This window comes from Gekko japonicus, unplaced genomic scaffold (assembly GCF_001447785.1).
Source record: "Gekko japonicus isolate JY-2015 unplaced genomic scaffold, Gekko_japonicus_V1.1 scaffold247, whole genome shotgun sequence".
Taxonomy (NCBI): Eukaryota; Metazoa; Chordata; class Lepidosauria; order Squamata; family Gekkonidae; genus Gekko; species Gekko japonicus.
In genome coordinates this window covers 488433-509168 of record NW_015166427.1, presented here as the reverse complement: position 1 = coordinate 509168, position 20736 = coordinate 488433, and the positions used below count along the sequence as shown (strand labels likewise).

General features: G+C 45.5%; 2 protein-coding genes and 1 non-coding gene across 3 annotated transcripts in view; all 3 read right to left on the bottom strand.

Moving 5' to 3' along the window:
* Positions 1-11928, bottom strand: part of LOC107110910 (coagulation factor VII-like) — a 26177-nt gene extending 14249 nt beyond the window's left edge. The window contains exons 1-4 of the mRNA XM_015411754.1: positions 11822-11928; positions 9511-9671; positions 7046-7070; positions 6845-6958 (exon numbers count right to left, since the gene is read on the bottom strand). Of these exons, the coding sequence (XP_015267240.1) occupies positions 6845-6958; positions 7046-7070; positions 9511-9671; positions 11822-11891 (370 nt within the window). The 5' untranslated portion in view covers positions 11892-11928. The remainder of the gene's footprint in view (positions 1-6844; positions 6959-7045; positions 7071-9510; positions 9672-11821) is intronic.
* On the bottom strand, positions 6249-6320 carry TRNAV-GAC. The gene has a single exon. It is a non-coding gene; the product is annotated as a tRNA-Val (tRNA).
* An 8695-nt stretch (positions 11929-20623) lies between the features above and the next one.
* MCF2L (MCF.2 cell line derived transforming sequence like) overlaps positions 20624-20736 on the bottom strand; it is an 83023-nt gene continuing 82910 nt past the window's right edge. The window contains exon 31 of the mRNA XM_015411753.1: positions 20624-20726. Coding sequence (XP_015267239.1) covers positions 20630-20726 — 97 coding nt within the window. The 3' untranslated portion in view covers positions 20624-20629. The remainder of the gene's footprint in view (positions 20727-20736) is intronic.

Genomic DNA, 20736 nt, shown 5'->3' with positions numbered 1-20736 from the left:
AAGCGGGGGCATGTTGCCCGGGTATGCAGAGCAGCGAACAAGCCGTCACCCGCATCATCGCCCCGACGGCACCAACGTCCCCGAGCCGCAACGAAAGAAGACAACCGACAGATGACTGGAAGCCTGTCATCAGAGGCCACCATTTGCAGCACAAACAGCAAGCAGAAGATCCCCGTCTCCCTCTGCCTCGACGGCGCGCCGTGCGAGATGGAGGTGGATTCCGGGTCGGCGGTCACCGTTCTATCGACGCAGACGTGGCACAGGCTGTTTCCAACGCGGAGTCGACGGAGGTTGCGGGCTGCGGACACCCGCTTGTCCGATTTCCAGGGAAATCGAATTCCTCTGGCAGGGAGGGATTCGTTCACAGTAGAGTTCAAAGGGAAATGTGCTGTGTTGTCATGCTTAATAGCTGAGGGGAACCGCACCAACCTGCTCGGGTTGGACTGGTTTGACCCTCTGGGTATTGCTGTTGTGGGAGTTAACAGTGTTGTAGAAAATAAATGGGCTGTATTATATTCTGAATTTCCTGAAGTGTTTGGGGGAGGTTTGGGAAGGTATAACGGTCCCCCAGTGTCTTTTGACTTGGATCCGGGTGTTAGGCCCATCCGCCTTAAGTACAGAAAAGTGCCCATTCCGTTTAAGGCAAAGATCGAGGCTGAACTCGATAAGTTGGTTGAACAAGGAGTTTTGGAACCAGTCCCTTTTGGCAAATGGGAAACTCCCATAGTAACTCCTATTAAACCTGACGGGTCAATTCGGATATGCGCTGACTACAAGTGCACCATTAACAAAGCCTTGCAGCAGCATTCGTACCCTGTCCCGGTCATCAGTCACGTTTTAGCGTCACTGGGAGGGGGCAAAATATTCGCAAAACTCGACCTAGCCCAAGCATATCAGCAACTCCCGGTAACAAAGGAGGCCGCTGAAGCCCAAACGATAGTAACGCACAGAGGGGCGTTCAGAGTGAACCGACTCCAATTTGGAGTGAACGTTGCACCAGGGATTTTCCAAAGTCTCATGGAGGGATTGCTGAGGGGAGTGCCCGGCACGGTGCCGTATTTTGATGATGTGCTAATAGCGGGCAAATCCGAAGATGAATTGTTGAATCGAGTCAGAGAAGTACTCAAGCGTTTTTCCGATGCGGGGCTCAAGGTAAAAAGGTCTAAATGCCTGGTGGGTGTTCACAGTGTTGAATTCTTGGGATTCCGGGTGGATGAGTTCGGGGTCCACCCCACAAACGATAAGGTATCCGCAATACAGCACGCGCCACGGCCACAGGGAAAAAAGGAGCTCCAGTCCTTCTTAGGACTCCTTAATTTCTATCACGCCTTTTTGCCCCATAAGGCGTCGGTGGCTGCCCCATTGCATAACCTCCTGCACAAGGACACCAAGTGGAGGTGGGGCCCGGAGCACGAACGAGCGTTTAAGGGGGTGAAAACATTGCTATCATCAGATGCTGTGCTGACACATTATGATGAGAACAAGTTACTAGTGTTGGCTGCTGATGCGTCCCCATATGGGGTGGGGGCGGTTCTGAGCCATGTTATGCCGGACGGACGGGAGGCCCCCGTAGCGTTCTATTCCAGGTCGTTAACAGCAGCAGAGAAAAACTACGCACAGATTGATAAAGAGGCTTTGGCACTTGTTTCTGCTGTTAAAAAGTTTAATGACTTTCTATTTGGAAGACGTTTTATTTTGGTAACGGACCACAAGCCCTTGCTAGGGATTTTTGCCCAGGACCGGCAACTCCCTAATGTTATGTCCGCTCGCATGTTGCGATGGGCATTGTTCCTTTCGGCGTATGAATTCGACTTGGAACACCGGCCGGGTAAGGCGATTGGACACGCTGATGCGCTCAGCCGCTGCCCTCTGCCCGGCCAGGACTTGGACCCTGCTCCTACTTGCTCAGTTCTGGCTATTGAGGAACTGCCGGAGGCACCCGTGTCAGTAAAGGACATTGCTGCTGCGACAGCTAAAGACTCTGTGCTCAGTCGTGTTCTAAACTGGGTATGGAGGGGGTGGCCGACAGGGACCTTAGAGCCGGAATTCAAACCGTATAAAACGCGGGAAAATAGGTTGTTATTTGTACAGGGGGTGTGGCTACACTAGCCGGGGATGTTTAAATACAGAGCAGCCAGTGCTTGTCTTTTGGCTCGAGTGGTTCGAATGATGGTTCTGGCTGGCGATCGTAACCAAGCTGAAGAATAAACCGCAATTCTTGCTGAATCACTCTCCGACTCTTTGTTAAGCACACGACTTAACACTTTGGACCAGACCAAATCACACATCGCCAGATTCCAGAGACATGCACTGGTGCCTGGTCCAGTCACTGGCTCTGGCACCCAAAATAAGCTTTCAACCATGCATATTCACAACATTCCCTTGTCCTAGGTGTAAACTTTAGACCAGTACCTCCATCATCATACTACTGTTTGTTGTTCTCTGTAAAGCCCTCAGCGATCTGGGAAGCGATGATTCTAAGATCTTTTAAGGGTTTTGGAGGCAATCATTCTTATGTTGTGATCACGACTCTACTTCTGTGCATTTTTTTTATACCCATGTAAGGCACAGTGTTGATGTCTAGAGTGGAATCTAAGGGGTTTGCAGTTCCCATCATCACGTGTAGCAGCACGGTGCTCCCCCATCTGTTCCCGTCACCAAACTACCTGAAGCTACCTTGCATTGAGATACCTCCTTGTGTTGCACGCCTGGGATAGAGAGGGACTTTGGCTGGGAGCGAGCCTGGGACGCTCTAAGGAACAGCAAGCTAGTGGGGAGAATGTGGAGGAGGAGGAGGAGGAGGAGGAACCAGGTCCAAAACCTGGTGCTCAGGCTTCAGAATCACACCTTCACAGGGCCCTCTAACCACTGGTGCACCTAATCTCCTGATGCCGTCCAGTGTTATAATTTATGCCAACAACTTTGTGCCTGCTAGGTGCAAAGAAAATATGTTACTGTTTTTTATGTTTAATTGTATGCTGTTGGGGTGGGTTCAGTGCAAGGTACTGGTTATCACATACAAAGCTCTTCGTAGTCTCGGACCCTCATATCTGCACCACCTACGCTCCGCCACGACAGCTTCGCTCATCCATTCAGGGCCTTCTGCGGTTGCCACACTACAAATGGGCAAGTTCAGCAATGGCTTGTACCCATGCTTCCTCTGTTGTGGCCCCCACCCTGTGGAATGGCATGCTGAAACAGGTCAGGGGGGCTCTCATGTTCCAGTGATTCCAGAATGTGTAAAACATAATTGTTCAGGAGAGCTGAAACAAGCAACAGAGAGGTGGCCTGCCGGCTGAAGGTGCGATGTTCACTCTTTCACGCAGGTGGATTACAACAGGCAGATTCTCAGCAGGGGAGACCAAAATAATTGGGTGTCCGCCATCTCAGCCAATGGCCTGGTGGAACAGCTCTGTCTTACAGGCCCTGCAAAACTGTAACAAGTCCCGCAGGGAGTGTGTTCATATCATCTGAGTTTCACTATGCTTAATGATGGGTCTTGGGATGGAGAGTCTATGCCACTGTAGCCAACCCAAATGGTAGCACAATATATTCATAGTAATTTCACCTGCTCTGAGCACAGTTTTAAGTCCTCAGCTGGTGAAATAGGCAAGGGATCTCCCATGGCATCCTTGGGAGAAGGCATGGACAGGCATTCTGCTTCATCTTAAGCATCCTGTTCACCGCCTTCCTCTGGCTCTGATGGAGAGTGTCCCGCCAATGCCGAAGTTGTCTCTCATCTGGTAGAAGTTGAAGGCCATTTATAGGGGGGCACAGGAGAAGAATTGGATTTATACCCACCTTTCACTCAGACTCCCAGAGTGGCTTACAATCTCCTTCCCTACCTCTCCCCACAACAGACACCCTGTAAGGTAGGCAGTGGCAAGAGAGCTCTTTCAAGAACTGCTCATGAGAGAACAGCTCTGAGACAACTTGTGACTGACCCAAGGTCACCCTGCTGGCTGCATGTGGAGGAGTGGGGAATCAAACCCAGTTCTTCCAGATTAGAGTCCGTTGCACTTAACCACTACACCAAACTGTAGGAGGTTGGTGAAAAGGAACTTGCCACAGTGTATATGACTGGTGGGGATCTACCAAGGTGGCATATACATGCCAGGGTAAAAACCCAATGGTCCCTGTGGGGAAAAAAATCCTGTGGAGGATGAGTGAAAGGTAGCCCACCAACTCTGTGCTGATTTGGTCCCGCTGATGAGAGAGGGACCCTATAGACATCACCCTCTGAAGACTAGGGGGACCCAAGCTCCTCCCACCAATGTTGGTGGCATTCAGGGGTGTCTCGGCTGACTCCTCTTCTTGCTGAGGCTCCAATGACTAGGAGAGTCAGAAAGATGGAGTCGAGGCGATGCCGGGCTCTGATGTCAAGGTGAAGCAGTTCTCCAGTGCTGAGTTTATTTCAGGCTTTGACACTGGAGACATGCAGGGCTTTGGTGTTGAGAAGGGTAGGGCAACAGTTTCAGAGAATCAGTCTATTTGTCTTGCCCCCAGCGTGCCCGGCGTGCCCACATCACTTCCTGGTGACACGCACGCAGGGGTGGGGTTCCCCCCGGGGCCCGATTCCGTGGCGTCAGAAATCGGGCCTCCAAAGCGGGGGTTTACCCGCCCCCCGCCTCCACTTGGCAGCCCTAGTAGAAATTAAAATAGTACAGTAGGAGAGCGAATCCAAAAGAGATGTAGACATCTTTTTTTGAGACGGAGCGGGAACGTTGCCAAAGCATGGGAAGATACCAATGCAGATTCGACCTCAATCTTCTAGAAGCTTAAAAGTTTTCTCCGTGGCCGGCCTGCACAGTCCCATGTGGAACTGCGCAGAAGACACAATGATGAACAAGAACTGTTCTTTCAACCAGGAAACAGCATAATTCCACTTGGAGGTCAGAGTCTGCTCTATGTGGGGCTATATGATATGTGGTGCTCCAAAGCTTATTTTGGGGTGCAGAATATTGAGATATTTGATTAACATAGCAGAGTTTGCCCTGTCATAGAAGCGTGATACTGAGCGCAGTAAGTAAGTCTCCCAAGAAGTATATTGCCAAAAAAGGGTAAACTTGGATTTATTCAAGTAGATCCAGTTCACATTCGGGCTACATTATCTAAAGAGTACTTTCCCTATCGCAAATGGCCAGCTTGTCCAGCATCATGTGTGTGGGAGTACGAGGGCACTTGTATGCACAGGAGAGACCTGCAGAGACAGTCTCCATGGCCATGTAGGTAGAGAGAGAGAGAGGGAGAGAGAGGGAGAGAGAGGAGGGGTCAGAGGGCAGCTTCCAGGTTAAGACAAAGAGAGGCATCTCATTCAAGGAGGTAACACCTATACACCTTTAGGGTGATGTAGCGCCCCCCAGTGTCCAGACATGCTGATTCCCTCACTCCTACACTGAGGGCGAACAGCTGTTCCAGTTCCTTATTCAAAACTTCTGCCCAATACAAGCTTCTTGGAGGCATCCCAAGTAGAAGCTCTTGGTGCTAGAACCAGTGCTTGGACCAGGCACCAGTGCATGTCCTCTTGTAGATTACAGTCTCTGGAGCCCGATGATGTGTGCTTCAGGGTGGTCCAAAGATTATTTGGGGGTTCAGCTCCCTCCATTTCCTAATGTGCCTTTGTCCTGGGGGCATTTCAGTTTGGAGCAGTTGGTGCAAGAACTGGTCTTTGGACCACAAAACAGCACAGGTCCACTTGGAGGTCAGAGTCTGCTGAATGTGGAGGTGTATTATATGTGGTAGTCCAAGGTGTGTTTTTGGGTGCAGCATTTTAAAAATGGTTTCAATATTTGTGGAACTAGGAACAAATAAGGAACTAGGAAGATAGCATAAGGAACTGGAAACCAATTTCAGCCTCCTCCCATGGACCTTGTGTGAGTCAGACGTATGGCAGAAATGCACCCAACTTTCAGAAAATGCTCAGTCTCCTTCTCCTCCTTCTCCTCCCCACAATAGGCAGCTTATGAGGTAGGTGGGGCTGAAAGAGTTCTGAGAGAACTGTGACTGGCCCAAAGTCATCCAGCAGTCTTCATGTGGAGGGGGAGTGGGGAATCAAACCCTGTTCTCCAGATTAGAGTCAGCTGCTTTTAACCACCACAACATGCTGGCTCTCATGAACACATGAAGCTGCCATATACTGAATCAGACTGTTGGTCCATCAAAGTTAGTAATGTCTACTCAGACTGGCAGCAGCTCTCCAGGGTCTCAGGCAGAGGTCTTTCACATCATCTACTGCCAGATACTTTAACTGGAGATGCCAGGAATTGAACCTGGGACCTTCTGCATGTCAAGCAGATGCTCTACCATTGAGCCATAGCCCCTCATAGGGCATAACTCCTGGAAAACTGTGATTCTTTCACCAGCAAGCACAACTTTTGCATGTGTTTCGCAATGGAAATGATAATATAGGTGGTGTCACAGACATAGGCTGGGTCTGAGGTCCCACCCTGTGTAACAGTGACATTAGTTCCTCAGTGTGTGTGATGTTTCATCTGTTGAACGACTATGGTGCATGTGGACTTCAGTCTTTCCCACTGCAATATTTCTTTGAGGTGTTAGGACAATTTCAAGTCAGGAAAATGGTGAGGGCAGGAGGCTGAAGCCTGTTCTGTACACACACATTGCCCTACACACACATGTTTGCACAAATCTTATATCTGCCTCCTAGCCCCATTTGGAAAGCACTCCTAATTAAAAAAGAACAAAACCTTCCCCTTCAAAACACACACACATTTCCTAAATATCTCAAATGCATGAACCACATATACATATACATTTGAAATGCCTTGGATTTGAATTCTAAATATAATTTAAAAGCTATTTATGGCAATTATCACCGTCTGACCTGTTTCACAGTTTCTGCCTTCATACCCGACAGGACACAGGCACATATAGCTCTGATAATCATCTTTACACGTCCCACCATTCTGGCAAGGGTTGGAGTCGCAACTATTGGGATCTGTAAAAGTATTTGGGGTCAGCAAAACATTTGGAAAGAACTCTAGTAGGAAGCACTGCACAACAATGTTTGTATGAATTGACTTACCTGCATAGGTGTTCCAGAATTCCATCTAGGCAGAATGGGGTAGGATGTGGGAGAAAGAAGAAGCAAATCATGCAAAAGGATGTCTCCATATGTTAGCAGCTGTTCTTTTCACAACTACAAGAAGTATCTTCACCCTAACAGCTAAAGAAAGGCTATCATACCCCTACAATAGTTCATAAGCAGAAAACGAACTATGACCTTGGAATGCCCTAGCTTACATCTTACTTCTGCCACAAACTCATTTAGTGGCCTTGAGTAAATTACTGAAGTTGCAATCCCCAATCTGCAACACTGGGGCAATAGTATTGTAAATTGTTTATAGCAGTGCTAGTCCAGAAGAGAAATCCAAAAAGCCAAGACCACGATCCAAGTAATACATGTTATTAGGACCAACCCAATGCCACATAAACATGCAGGCTTTTGAGTTCCCCAAAACTCTTATTTGGGGCAGATGGTTGTCAGGGCTGACCCTGCCTTGCTGTGGTAACATAACCAAGCCAAGCTGTTCCTGGGTTTGGTCTCAGCAACTCACCGAGTAACACACACATAATAAAGCAAAGCAGAGCTTAATTGAAAACATTCAAGAAAAAGGCACATAATTCAGTGGCAGTAAAAATGCACAGAAAAACAAGAAAGCTAGCTAGTTACCTCTTCTGGGAGTCCTAACACAGCCCAGTCCTTGAGCATAATACAGATATCTTCTTGGAGAACCGGGTTTGATTCCCCACTCCTCCACTTGCAGCTGCTGGATGACCTTGGGCAAGCCATAGTTCTGTCAGAGCTGTTCTCTCAAGGACAGTTCTGGAAAGAGCTCTCTCAGCCCCACCTACCTCACAGGGTGTCTGTTGTGGGGAGGGGAAGGGAAAGGAGTTTATAAGCCACTCTGAGACTCCAAGTGGTGGGATATAAATCCAATCTCCTCTTCTTCTATGTGTTTGTTAATTATATTTATTTGTCAGAGAGAGAGAGAATAAAAGAGGTGGAGAGAAACAAAGAAAGCAAATAGATGGGGAGGGAGGGAAGTAAAAGGAAGGAAGGAAGAGAGAGAGAGGAAGGAAGGGAGAAATAGAAAAAGAGAAAGAAAGATGGAAAGAAAGCAAATAGATGGTGAGCGAGGGAGAGGAACAATGGAAGGAAGAGAGAAAGAGAAAGCTTGAAAGAATGAAAGAGGTGGAAAGAAAGAAGGAGAGGGAGAAAGAGAGAAACAAAGAAAGCAAATAGATGAGGGAGTTGGAGGAAGGAAGGGAGAGAGAAAGAGAAAGGAAGGAAGGGAGAGAGAAAGGTGAAAAGAAAGCAAGATGTGGAAAGAAAGCAAATAGATGGGGGAGGGAGGAAGGAAGGGGAAAAGAGAGTAAGAAAGAGAGAGAGAAAGGTGGAAAGAAAGCAAATAAATGGGGAGGGAGGCAGGCAGGCAGGAGTGGAAAGAAAGCAACTTTAAATGTGTTCTCCAGCCCCCTCCCCATGCCCACACGCCGGCTGGCTTGGCTTGGAGGAGGGATTCAAAGAGATAAATGCATTCTCCAAGCGGACTGGCGGGGGGGGGGGACTTTGAGAATACATTAAAAGTTAAAGTTGCTTTCTTTCTCTGCTCGCCCCAAGCCTACCCAGGGAGGTGAACAACGGCTGGGGAAGGGAAGACCAACTGGGGAGGCATGCCTCCTCTTGGCTTCCCTAGCCATCCTGCCGGGAGCGGCACAATATGTGTGAAAGAGCTGCATGTGGCTCCTAAACCACAGTTTGGCCACCCCGATCTAGCTCAACTTCTTGTCTTCAAACAGACCAGATAACATACTGGAAGCATGGCTGCCACCCAAAGCAGCAATGCTGCGTTTCTTTTTCCTTCTGCCCCTGACAAAGGGCAGCAACAGAAGATGAGTGACATGACATCACTGTTGCCAGAATTTCCGTTTCCGGTTCAGTGCACAAGGCCAGAAAAAGGAGGAAATGTGAGATCACCACTTTTGGCAAAAGCGCCGTCACCAGCCCAGTTCCCAAAGCATTGCTGCCAGATGAGGCAGACCAGGCTTCTCTTGAAAGCCACAAAGATTCTGCAGCCTGCGCCAATGATAAATATGCTTGCTGTTCCTTATGCCACTACGCCAAGGGGCTTCTTATTGTAAACATAATAATATAACCATAATAGAGTTTAACATGAATTTTACTTCCTTGTAAAATCATCTAGCTTTGATCCTGCCTAGATTTCTACACCTGCAAGGGAAGGCAATTTTTGTTGGTCTCCCTCTCCCAAGCTATTTGGGGGCGGGGGCTGTCCCGAGGAGCAGCATCAGCTAAAATTAACCCCCTTGTGCCCATGGAAATCCAGGCATTGCTTTGTTTGCAACACCACCACCTTGTTACCCATTTTCAACTCCTAAATTCCAAGTCACTTTGTCATTAAAACTGGAAGATGCATTTAAAACCCCAGGACAATGGAAGACCCCTCTCTCAGCGGCTACATTACTTACAGTCCTTCTGTTATCCTGGAAGATTTCTCTGGCTTCCTCAAATGAACACTTCTCTTCTATGCATTCTCGCTGCAGTGACCCTGCTTTCAGCTCTTCCAGGAAGGAATTGGATCGCTTTTTTCTTCGTAGCATATTGCTGGCTTCCTTGTGATTTAAGAAGACTGTAAAAAAAATTATTGGCTGGCTGAATTCACCCTATTTGGTGATGTTGGGCAGGCCCCGTTGTTCAGCGGGGGAAACACATGAAGTTGCCTTATGGAGCCAGTTAGATGCAGTGGTTAGGAGCTCAGACTCTAATCTGGGAGAACCGGATTTGAGTCCCCACTCCTCCACGTGCAGCTGCTGGTGTGACCTTGGGTCAGTCATGGCTCTCTCAGAGCTGTTCTCTCAAGAGCAGTTCTCGGGAGAGCTCTCTCAGCCCCACCTACCTCACAGGGTGTCTATTGTGGGGAGGGGAAGGGAAAGGAGATTGTAAGCCGCTCTGATATTCCTTCAGGTAGTGAAGGGTGGGGGGTATAAATCCAATCTCTTCTCTTCTTTTTCTTATAATGAATTAGACCCTTGGCCCACCATTGTCTACTCAGACTGACAGTTGTTCTCCAGGTCTTTCATATACCCTACTGTCAGATTTTTTAAACTAGAGATGCCAGGGACTGAACCTGAGACGTTTTGCATGCCAGGCAGATGGCCTGCCACTGAACCATGACCCTGCTGGGGGCACATCATTTCCCCCATATCCTCACCTTTCCTTGCTTCCTTCTCTCCTTCGCACCTACCACCAGCTTTTTTATCTACCCTCTATCTTCAGCTATATGTATTACTCATTTACTTGATTTGTACCCCACCTTTCCTCCAATAGGGGACTCAAATCAGCTTACACAATTCTCCTCCATTTTATCCTCACAACAACCCTGTGAGGCAGGTTAGGCTGGGAGAAGGTGACTAGGCCACGATCACTAAGTGAGTTTCCATGACAGGGTCTACCCGTTCCTATTCTGAATCTCTAACTACTACACCACACTGGCTTTCATGGTGTGGCTGCCTCTAAACAGTAGCAAGCAGCCAGCCCTGGGTGATTCATGCATGGTATCAAGTCACCCAGTGGTTGATGCCAGGCTGGGCCCCAATAAGTCCTCCTCTCAAAGGCCAGAACAGGCCTTGAAAGCCCCCCACTTTTCCTGACAAAAGTCAAGGCTTGAACAATTGGCAATCCTATTGTGATTGATTGCCTAGCAAAGGCAACTGTGGCTGCCCATTTTTAATGCTACCGGGGCTGTGTCCATTAAATTGGGAGAAATGGGTTAACCCTCCTGTAAAAAAAGAGGTTCCCAATTTTTCTGCAAGAAAAGGATGGGACCTGGTCATTCCAGTCCCAGAGCACTAATTTTATTCCTAAGGACCTTGGGAGGCTGTCACTCTAGTTCCAGAACACTTCTGCTACTCCTTGGGGCTGTCATTCCAGTCACAGAATGCTTCTGCTACTCCTGGGGACTGTCATTCCACGCTGAGGCCAGTCATTCCAGACCAGGAATTCAGGTACCTCCATCCATACCTTTGATAGTAAAAAGCTGACATAGAGCCAAGATGCCTTGGTGCTACTTGGTGACACTCTACGTTTTGTACACAAAAAATAATTTTTCTGACACACTTTGTGGGTTTACTAAAATCTGAGGTTACATTCTGAAGTAATTTTAAATTGCAGAGCTATGATCAAGTCCTGAGAAAATGATTTTTAAAATAAAATTCAAAATCTAGCTGTAACTTGTAGTCCTAATAAGTTGGGCATTTTTAATTGCTGTTGTTTAATTTTTAAAAACGAACTAGCAGGGCCCATGAACAAAACACCATGAACCTAAATGATTAAAAAAATCCAAATCCTTTACAATCACGGTAAGCAATTTTGAAATGAACGTGTGAATATTTAAACACATAGATATCTAAGTTGCTTTTCTTTACAGCTTTTCCTATAGCTTTCATAGGCACAACCTGCTTCTATTTGAATGTATTAAATAACTGATAATGTTATATTTAAATATATATATATATATCAGAAGAGCAAATCTGCTGGTGTTCTGATCTCATAGTTTGGAACCTGAAAAATCGATGTAACAGTGAAACACCAGATTAAACCCAACAACAGGCTTTTCTATTTTGATCATTCGGTAAAGGAATAAACTCCACTATCATACAAAACAGTTTCAATTTTGGGATATAGCGTGTAATAATTTCTTTGTTCAGAGCGTTGTTCATGAGACACCGAACCACTATAACATTTTTTAAATGTAAATTTTGATCATCTCTTAAATCATACCTGCAGTCAGCAAAAGAGGATATATCAGGAAAAAGCAGAAACACAGAATGCCGCAGTGCCGGGAGACCATGATGAAACCGACCAGTGTCCAAACAGTGAACGGATATTTCAGCACGACCTTTGTGACCAAAGTTCTCTGCTTCAGTTACTTTTGTTGGAGGAGGGGTGCTGAGGCACTACAGGAGAAAGAACGGAAAAACGTAACATCCAGTACAGTTAACAGCCAATGTGATGTAACAGATACTGCTGGATTTAAGGTGCTGGATTTAGGGAGCAATCTTAAGCAAATCTACTAAGAAGTCCTATATTTTTCACTGGGGCTTACTCCCAGGAAAGTGCTCTTGGGATTGCAGCCTTAGGGCTACCCCTGTGGCTGTTTTGGTACTTGAAAAGGCATGGGGCGAGGAAACAAGAATACTGTGATTAGAGTTGGGCCTGCACAGCCTTTTAACAGGACTTTAAATGGTAGCAAGGTAAAAAATAATAAATCAACTACCACTGCTGGTATAGGGTTGCCAGACCCCCAGTGGAGGCGGGGGGTCCCCCGTTGCCAGGCTCCACTGCCAAGCTATGATCAGCTGGCTAGCAAGGGGAACTTACCCTGAAAAAGAGGGAAGCTCTGGAAATGTGCAGCAACTTGCTTACATCACTGTCCACATGCCCCAGAAGTGGTGTCATCACATCAGAGCTCTGGTATTTGGGCAAAAACTTGATAGTAGAAGCCAAAATGATCATTGAGTTTTTGCCCAAATACTCGAGTGTCACCCTGATGTCATTTCCAGGTCATGTGGTTAGTAATGTAGGCACATCGCTGCACATCAGCAGAGCCCCCCTCCTGCCCCCAGTAAATCCTCCCCAATCCCCTGCCAGTTGCCAGGAGGGACCTAGCAACCCTACTGTGGTAAGGTGCTACAAAGATTTACTCCACATAATATGATTACAAAGAATTTCCAGTAATATAACTACAGGAAACTTTCAAGGATACCTATCACACCATTATCTTATATTCTAATAGCAAAGCTGGCCACATCCTTGGATACTTAAATCTGGTGACTGGAGCTGTGAAGCAGCAAGACATATCTTTCTACAAACCTGAAAGGGGCCTAAGGTTTACAGAACAATGCAAAAATTTTTTTAAAAATACATTGGGGAGTTTTAAAAACTCAAAAATGAAAAAAGGAGCACCTGTAGCTTTAAGCAAAATATTCCCTCAGTAGCTGTTGCTAGGCAGCCACAATATTCCAGGCTTGGCCTGTCAGTAAAAGGAAGGGCCCTTTCCAGCCCTATTTTAGCCTTTGAGGGATAATTAATTGGGGCCAGGCCTGGCTAGGGTTGCCAGCTCCAGGTTGGAAACTTCTTGGAGACTTTGGGGTAGAGTCTGAGAAAGGCAGGGTCTGGGGAGGAGAGCAGCCTCAGCTGAATATAATGCCATAGAGTCCACCTTCTAAAACCGTAATTTTCTCCAGGGGAACAGAGCTATGTTGTCTGGAATTCAGTTTAATTCTGGGATATTTCCAGGTCCTACCTGGAGGTTGGCAACCATAGGCCTGGAAGCCATTTCTGGGTGACTCCATAGCACCCGACTTGCATGACTGAACTAGGCCTGGCTTCTTGCTACTGTTCAACAGCAGCCACCCTACGAAAGTCAGGGTGGTGTAGTGGTTAGACTTTTAGAGTAGGGTCTGTGAGACCCAGGTTCGAATCCCCATCTTGCTGTGGAAGCTCACTGAGTGATTTTGGACCAGTCATATACCTTCAGCCTAACCAACCTCACAGAGTTGTGTGGATAAAAGCGAGAAGGGAATAATGTAAGCTGCTTTGGCCCCCACTGTGGAGAAAGATGGAGTTTAAATGAAGTAAATAAATAAAAAATGTAGCTGAAGATGGGAGGCAGATAAAAGGTAGATTGGTGAATGGCTGAGAAGGAGAGAATGAGGCAGGGAGAGGATATGGAGATTGCCAAGAGGAGGGAAAGACGTTAGGAAATTCCTATAAATTTGTTTGTGTGTGGGGGAGGCTGGGGAGGGTGGATATTGAGGAGGGAAGGGACCTCCAAAGGTATAATGCCATAGACTCCACCCTCCAAAGTAGCCATTTCCTCCAGGGGAGAACAGTGTCACACTTACCTGTAAGTTGTTTATTGAGGAGTCTTCTGTGCAGGGACACATAGGGGGACTGAGCTTGTCCAGGCCAGCCACCAGAGACTCTTACAGCTATTCTGGTACTATTCAACACTCTGAGAGTCCCTCCCCTGCAGAGCTCATTACAGGCCATTTTACTGCACAACAGTCATGTGCTCTGCAGGGAGGGGCCCCCTTTCCCTCAGTCCTCCTGAGCTGCCGCGAGTGTCACAGGTGTAACTTCATCCTATGAACTCACAGCAGGGTAGGAGGGAAGGAATGTGTGCCTGCACAGAAGACACTTCAATGAGCAAGTAACAGTGTTTTCATCTTCAGTCTTCTACAGTCCCACACTGGGAGACTATAGAGGTCCTTGCCTTGGAAATGGAGTGAGTTTCAGTTGAACAAGGAGTGCAGCTGCTGGATCTCTTCTCACATTCGCACCCACAGAACAGAGCTTGACAAAGGTGTCTGAAGATGACCACGTCGCTGTTGAGCAGATGTCGTTTAAAGGGGTCCCTCTCCAAAATGCTGCTGGCGCTGGCTGCACTCTTGTAGAGTACACTTGACGTTCCAGAGGACATAGTAGCACGACCTGCTCGTAGCCCAGTTGGATAGCCGAGACTATTAACCTAGAAACTGTTTGCACAGATGCTGGCTTCCCCTTTGAACTACCAGAGAAGCACACAAACAGGTGTGGAGATTGCCTGCAACCTTTTGTTCTATTCTTTCTAGATAAAACAGTAAAGACCTCTTCACATCTAAGGAATGTAGTGTTTTTTCAGGGTTAGGTTTCTAAATTACAGGCACTGAATAATGAACAGACACTGTGCTTCTGTTTAGAATGTCAAGCTAACTATGCCTACGTTGGCTAAAAAGCTCTTTGACAACGTTAACAAGATCACCACACTTAGTGGAAACTAACCACTCAATTCCATTCAGCTGTGTTATGAATCCAATTAAAAAGGCCAAGGATTTAAAGGCATATTCCTCGTTATCTCCAATATATCATACTATAGGCAAAGAAAACCCAATTACATATCACACATGTACTGAAAACATACAGGGACCTATCAACTTGATAAACATTCTGAACAATACACAGGTTCACAGCTACTTCCATCACACACTACAATGACCTGTTGAATAATTACTCAGACAAAACGAGAGAAATCCAAACTGTTATTAAGCCTGTGAAGCATATACATTTTTAATCTGAAAATCCAAGATGCCTCCTGTCATTGTAATAACTTCTGAAAATTTGTAAGATGAAAGGGAAGTGGTGATGGTTTACAGATAACAAAAAAAGCCCACACAAATCATCATAAGTATGACCCTTTCCCACAAAGTGTTTTTATTAGGCATACGTGATTGATGTTCAACTGCAAGAGTTTTTACAGACTGCAAACTCATGCCCAGGTAGATTAATCCAGAAAGGCAAATAATGACATAAACTACCCTTCCAACAGTGGAGATTGACCATGGCATCCAAGACAACATTTCCCCCATGTTTAGAAATGATTTCAGAGCCATAACATAGGGTGCTTGGAATAGGGTCCATGTAGGCTATGACTGCCCTTAGCAGACTGAGTGGAATGGACAATAGCTGTATTTCATCCTTGTTTTGACCTGTACTTACCTTCACCTCCCACAGTTGCCCTGTCTGCCCCAACCAGACTCTTAACCCTAAATTTACTTACATGGAAGTAAGCGCCTCTGAAATGGAAGAGATTGGATTTATACCCTGCCCTTCACTACCCAAAGGAGAGCAGCTTACAGTCCCCTTCCTCTCTCCACAACAGACACCCTGTGAGTTAGGTGGGGCTGAAAGAGCTCTTTCATGGACTGCTCCTGAGAGAACAGCTCTGAAACAACTTGTAACTGACCCAAGATCACAACAGCAGCTGCATGTGGAGGAGTGGGGGCTCAAACTCAGTTCTCCCAGATTAGAGTCTGCGCTCCTAACCACTACACCAAACTGACATGGGGTGTTCATATGTGCACATTTCATCACCTGATGCACAACTTTCACATGGCACAATGGCTGTCACACTATACAGCTTTCATGTCACCTCATACCCTCACTCTCCAATGAAAGCACTTCACAGATTCAGCCAAGAGTCACTGAATGAAGAGAAGCTGAGTGAGACATGTGCTCTGAGATAAATGCATGAAGTTGTTGTTCATACTCGAGTAGATCCAACCAGATCTTCTGCTGATGAAAAAGGGAGGAAGGGTCCTCTTCGACCACCCAAAAAGATTATGCTGGGGACTATGAGACCTACATGGACAAAAGCCATATGCAACAGGAGAACTGGGCAAGACTGAGTGTAAAAGTAAGTTGGATCCATCCCATTAAGTTCTCTCCCAGTACTTGAAAACAGAGAAATAAAAGTTAAGCATAATTGTGCACCGCACAGAGGTTTTTCTGGGTTCGGCAAGATGCTGCCAGAATTTATATATGACACATGCACAACATCCCACTTGCTTCGAGCAGAGGAGGGGACCAGTGAGCGCACTGCACCAGTTATGACACTCTGTAGTGACCATGAAACAATAAACCACATACTCCACCACCAAGCATGTTGTGAGAACCAGGCCCATTATGCACACACATCTTACTGCAGATTTTCTAAGCAGTAAGCCTTTAAGCTTGACCTTGGATTCTGTGCCCACCTTACGCACTATTTTTTTCTTCCAGTGTATTTATTCTGCAGCTACAATTAAAAAATGCACTTTTCTAAATTAGGGTGGAAACATCACTTGTGACGTGTGGGGGTGGTGTCCAAAGTTTTTTAAAAAGTTTACACAATTGCCATATCGCAGCTGTGCAGTAGCGTCCAGCAAGCACCTTCCATTTAAATCCTCGTGGTTCTGGTTTTACTAATGCATTTTAGTGTTAGATCATGGAATGAAAGGGAAGAAAGGAGAAAACCTGATGTTGAAGCAGACTAGTCTTTTTCTGAAACTGACAAGCAGCTGCGAAGCCCCATTTTCCACATTGCCAAGCACTAGGGGATTCTCTGCTGCGTCATCGGCCACTGTAAAAAATGGGAGAGAGTCACACAATCTCATAATATGGGAGAACACACTGAGTGTGCAAAATGCATGGTAGAACTCACTGACACTGGCATTGCAAGCTGTGATTGTTGGCAATGCGTGTGCATACGCCTGTGCAAAGTTGGCTGCAACTCTACCACACTTTGCACAGGGCTGCAATTTGTATGGGGGAGGAGTCCTCTGGCAGGACCTGTGGGACTTGGCTCAGTTCCATAGGGCCTGTGAGTTATTCCACCGAGCATATGGTTGAGGACAGTGACGGCTAGAGACTGGTGGCCTCCTGGGTTCTCCTCCCCCCCCTTTTTATTCTCCACTCTTCTGGTTAAGAATCTCCCATGGGTGGAACATGATTTTACGCTAGCCACCCAACTATCTTTGGGATAGATATGTTCTGCCATCTGATAATGCTAAGTTATCTGTACTGTATGTATTTTATTGTTTTATTATTATGGTATGTATTTATTATGTGTTGCTGTATGTTGTATGCTGCCTTGAGTCCTGCTTGCAGGAAATGGGTAGGATAGAAGTTGAAATAACAACAACAACAACAACGCTTAGTGTCCTTTCTCAGTGGGGAGAGGAGGAGCCAGGCTAGATGGAACCCATTGCTATCCTCAACTATAAGCTTGGCAAAACATTTCAGTCTTACAAGGCTCTGTGGAATTGCATTAAGTCCCACAGGGCCCTGATGTCATCCAGCAGGGAGCTCCACCAAGTAGGTGCCAAGGCCAAGAAGGTCCTTGCTCTGGTTGAGGACAGCCGGATACTTTTCAGGCCAGGGATCCACCAGTAAGTTCTTCTCTCCTGAGTAAAGTGCTCTTGGGGGGCACCAGCTGAATGTGGGCTGTTAATGGAGTTCCTGTTAGAACCCAACCCATGCTGCTGTATTCTGGACCAGTTATACTTTCCGGGTCTGTCTCAAGGGTGGACCTGCGTACACTGAGTTACAGTAGTCTAACCTGGGATGCACGCTGCACTGAAATCCTTTTTTTTTTTTTTTTGCACTGGGGATGCTGCTGTTTGCCTCTTCTCTGATCCCCCTTTCAAGTAAATACCAGCAGGAAACTAAACCTCACACAGCTCCTTTTAAACTTCCCCGCATCATTTTATTTATTTTTTATTTAGCAATCCGAGACTAGCAATAGTCTCATATCGCTAAACTTATGCCGCTTATAAAAAAAAATTAAAACAGTGAGGGAAAGGGTAATCGATGGAGCTTGTACAACAATGAAGGAGGAAGGATGGTGGAAGATGCAGAGTGGGAGGAACGACCTCGACGTGGGTGGGGTGGAATGACCTTTGAGGGGCAGCAAAGGGGTCTGTGTGGGAAATCCAAGGGAATCTGTATGCTTTTGAATTACCTTCGGCTTGGAAATGAAACAAGGAAAAAATCGGCACAAAAGCACTCTCAGAAAACCTGGGGAAACAGTGACCAGAAAATGAACTGAGCACTGAAGTGAGGAAAATCAATGCCGAATGACAAAGAAAACCCAATGGATATGGTATGGTGAAAGCGAGGGAAAACAGCCGTGCTTAATAGGCCCCAGCAAGAAATGCTGACATTTATTCAAAGTTTCATACATACATTAAAGACATTTGATTCTGCAATAGTAATTTACAACAGCAGTAGAAAATTGAAATGTGGGCAGTAGTAAAGTGCAATGATACATGATTCCTGTGACTAATGGGAGAAGACATGGTCAGGAGCTAGGTGAAAAGGCACAGGACTTGAGACAAGGGCCTTCTCCACAGTCTTCCTTCCCCAGTACTTCTCCTTCACATGAGACTGAGCATTAATAAACTGCTTAAAAAAACTCTACAAAAGAGTAGCTTATTGTTTGTCACGCTCCCTACATGGAATGGCAAGAATATGAGCAAAGCCCCCATGTCTGTACTGGGTGCGTACTCAGACCCCTTCAGGGCTGCCTCCAGTGTTTCATGAAGGGACAAGTTTTGAAGCAACATAGGATATTTTTTGTAACACTTGTATTTACAAAATAAGTTACAAAGACTATTGCTATTTTAATTATCGCAACAGAACAGGCTGTGCCTTGACTGGTACAGCCTTGCTTGCGTAACATAATTCGAAGAGATGCATCGTCTTGTGCCAGAAATGGGGCTTAAAGTAAAGCCATGGACAGCTTCCACACTGCTGCCTTTCAGAGAACTCCAATTACATAATAGCATCTTTAGCAGCCTGAAGAGTATAAATACATCTTTTTACATTGATACATACACACATACATATAAACAGACAGATACATGTAAAAAAATTTGTTGACCAGGGTCAGTCGTAGCTTGATTGTAAATTGTGAGCCCAGATTTACTTCTAGAGTTTGGAACCATAATTTGACTCTCGAAGACTTTGTTAACAGTTCAGGAAGCAAAAGGCCAAATTAATTGTTTCTTGCCATACCATGGCTGCCTAGCTTACCTAAGTGCTGAAAGTCCAGCACCCATTCCCAAGTGGCATTGCATTATATAATATATGAATGAGGAACAATCTACATGACTTCTACGTGAATTCAGAAGTATGTGAAATATGGGAGAATCCATCTTGATATAAATGAACTGATAAACTGTTTACATTTGTAAGACGGCTCTGAGAGGGAGGAACTTATACCGCATTACTTTATTTCACACGATGAACACGGCATGTTTATGGCTTTCCTTTTGTTCTGTTTTTAAAAAAAACAAACTCTGTTCATAAAAGGTTTCTTTTTAAACGCAGTTCTCAATCTTTAATAGCAGAAAGGAGTTTAGTTTACAGGGCTAATAGAAAAGTTTCATTTTTTCATTTGGGGCTGTCTTCTATGCGCTGATGACAAGTGTATGATATTAGATAATAGTGAGAAATACTTTTAACTAATATAAAATGTGTTTCAGTGGTTTTCTTCATAATTAAAAAAATAGGATTTGTTTTTATCAAAGTACTTATCAAATTGCCAACATTCTGTAAACAATTATCCTTGTTATGGAATTTGGTTTAGTGATTTTAAAAAAAACCTCTCAAAAAGGCCATTGTTGCAGACTATTTTCTTTAAAGTATTGTCTCTGTTAAAAGTGGAATTGCTCATTCCGCCCCGCCCCCCCAGCTTTGCTGGTGACAAAGCCTGTGGCAATTTAAAGCACAGTGGTTAAAAAAGTCAGAAGGAATAGCCAGATCAAAACTGAATCCCCTGATGGTATAAGATTTTCCATACATTATATATCTACCACATGAGACTTTTGCTTAAAGATCAATTTTCTTTTTTTTTTTCACCCATACACATTAACCCTCATACTTGTTTTATTGTACAGATTTACACCAACAAATACAGTCTGGTTTCTTTACAGTATTTTCCCACACCATCCACAGCAAGGTGCACTGAATTCTAGCAAAGTGATAGATTTCTAACATGCAACTTCCAGAAGACTTTCTTTCCAACAATCCTTCCAACTGCTCCATGCTCTTGATGAATTCCGTAGATGTTTATTTGGGTCTCTTTAAGAAGACTTCATAAACTACCATTTAAACACGGAAAGAAACCAAAAGAAACAGAAGTCTGGTGTTTCTATATTTCATCTACTGTCCAGTACCTGCATTACCAGACAGTAACTTTACAAGAGTCTTGATGGAGCTTTGATGTTATGCCTTAATGTCCGAGTAGCTGGTACTACTAATGTTGCAACTTTCACTGTAGCTTGAAGATGAGCTCAGTGTACTTGAACCAGCTGCAGATTCCAGATGGAAGA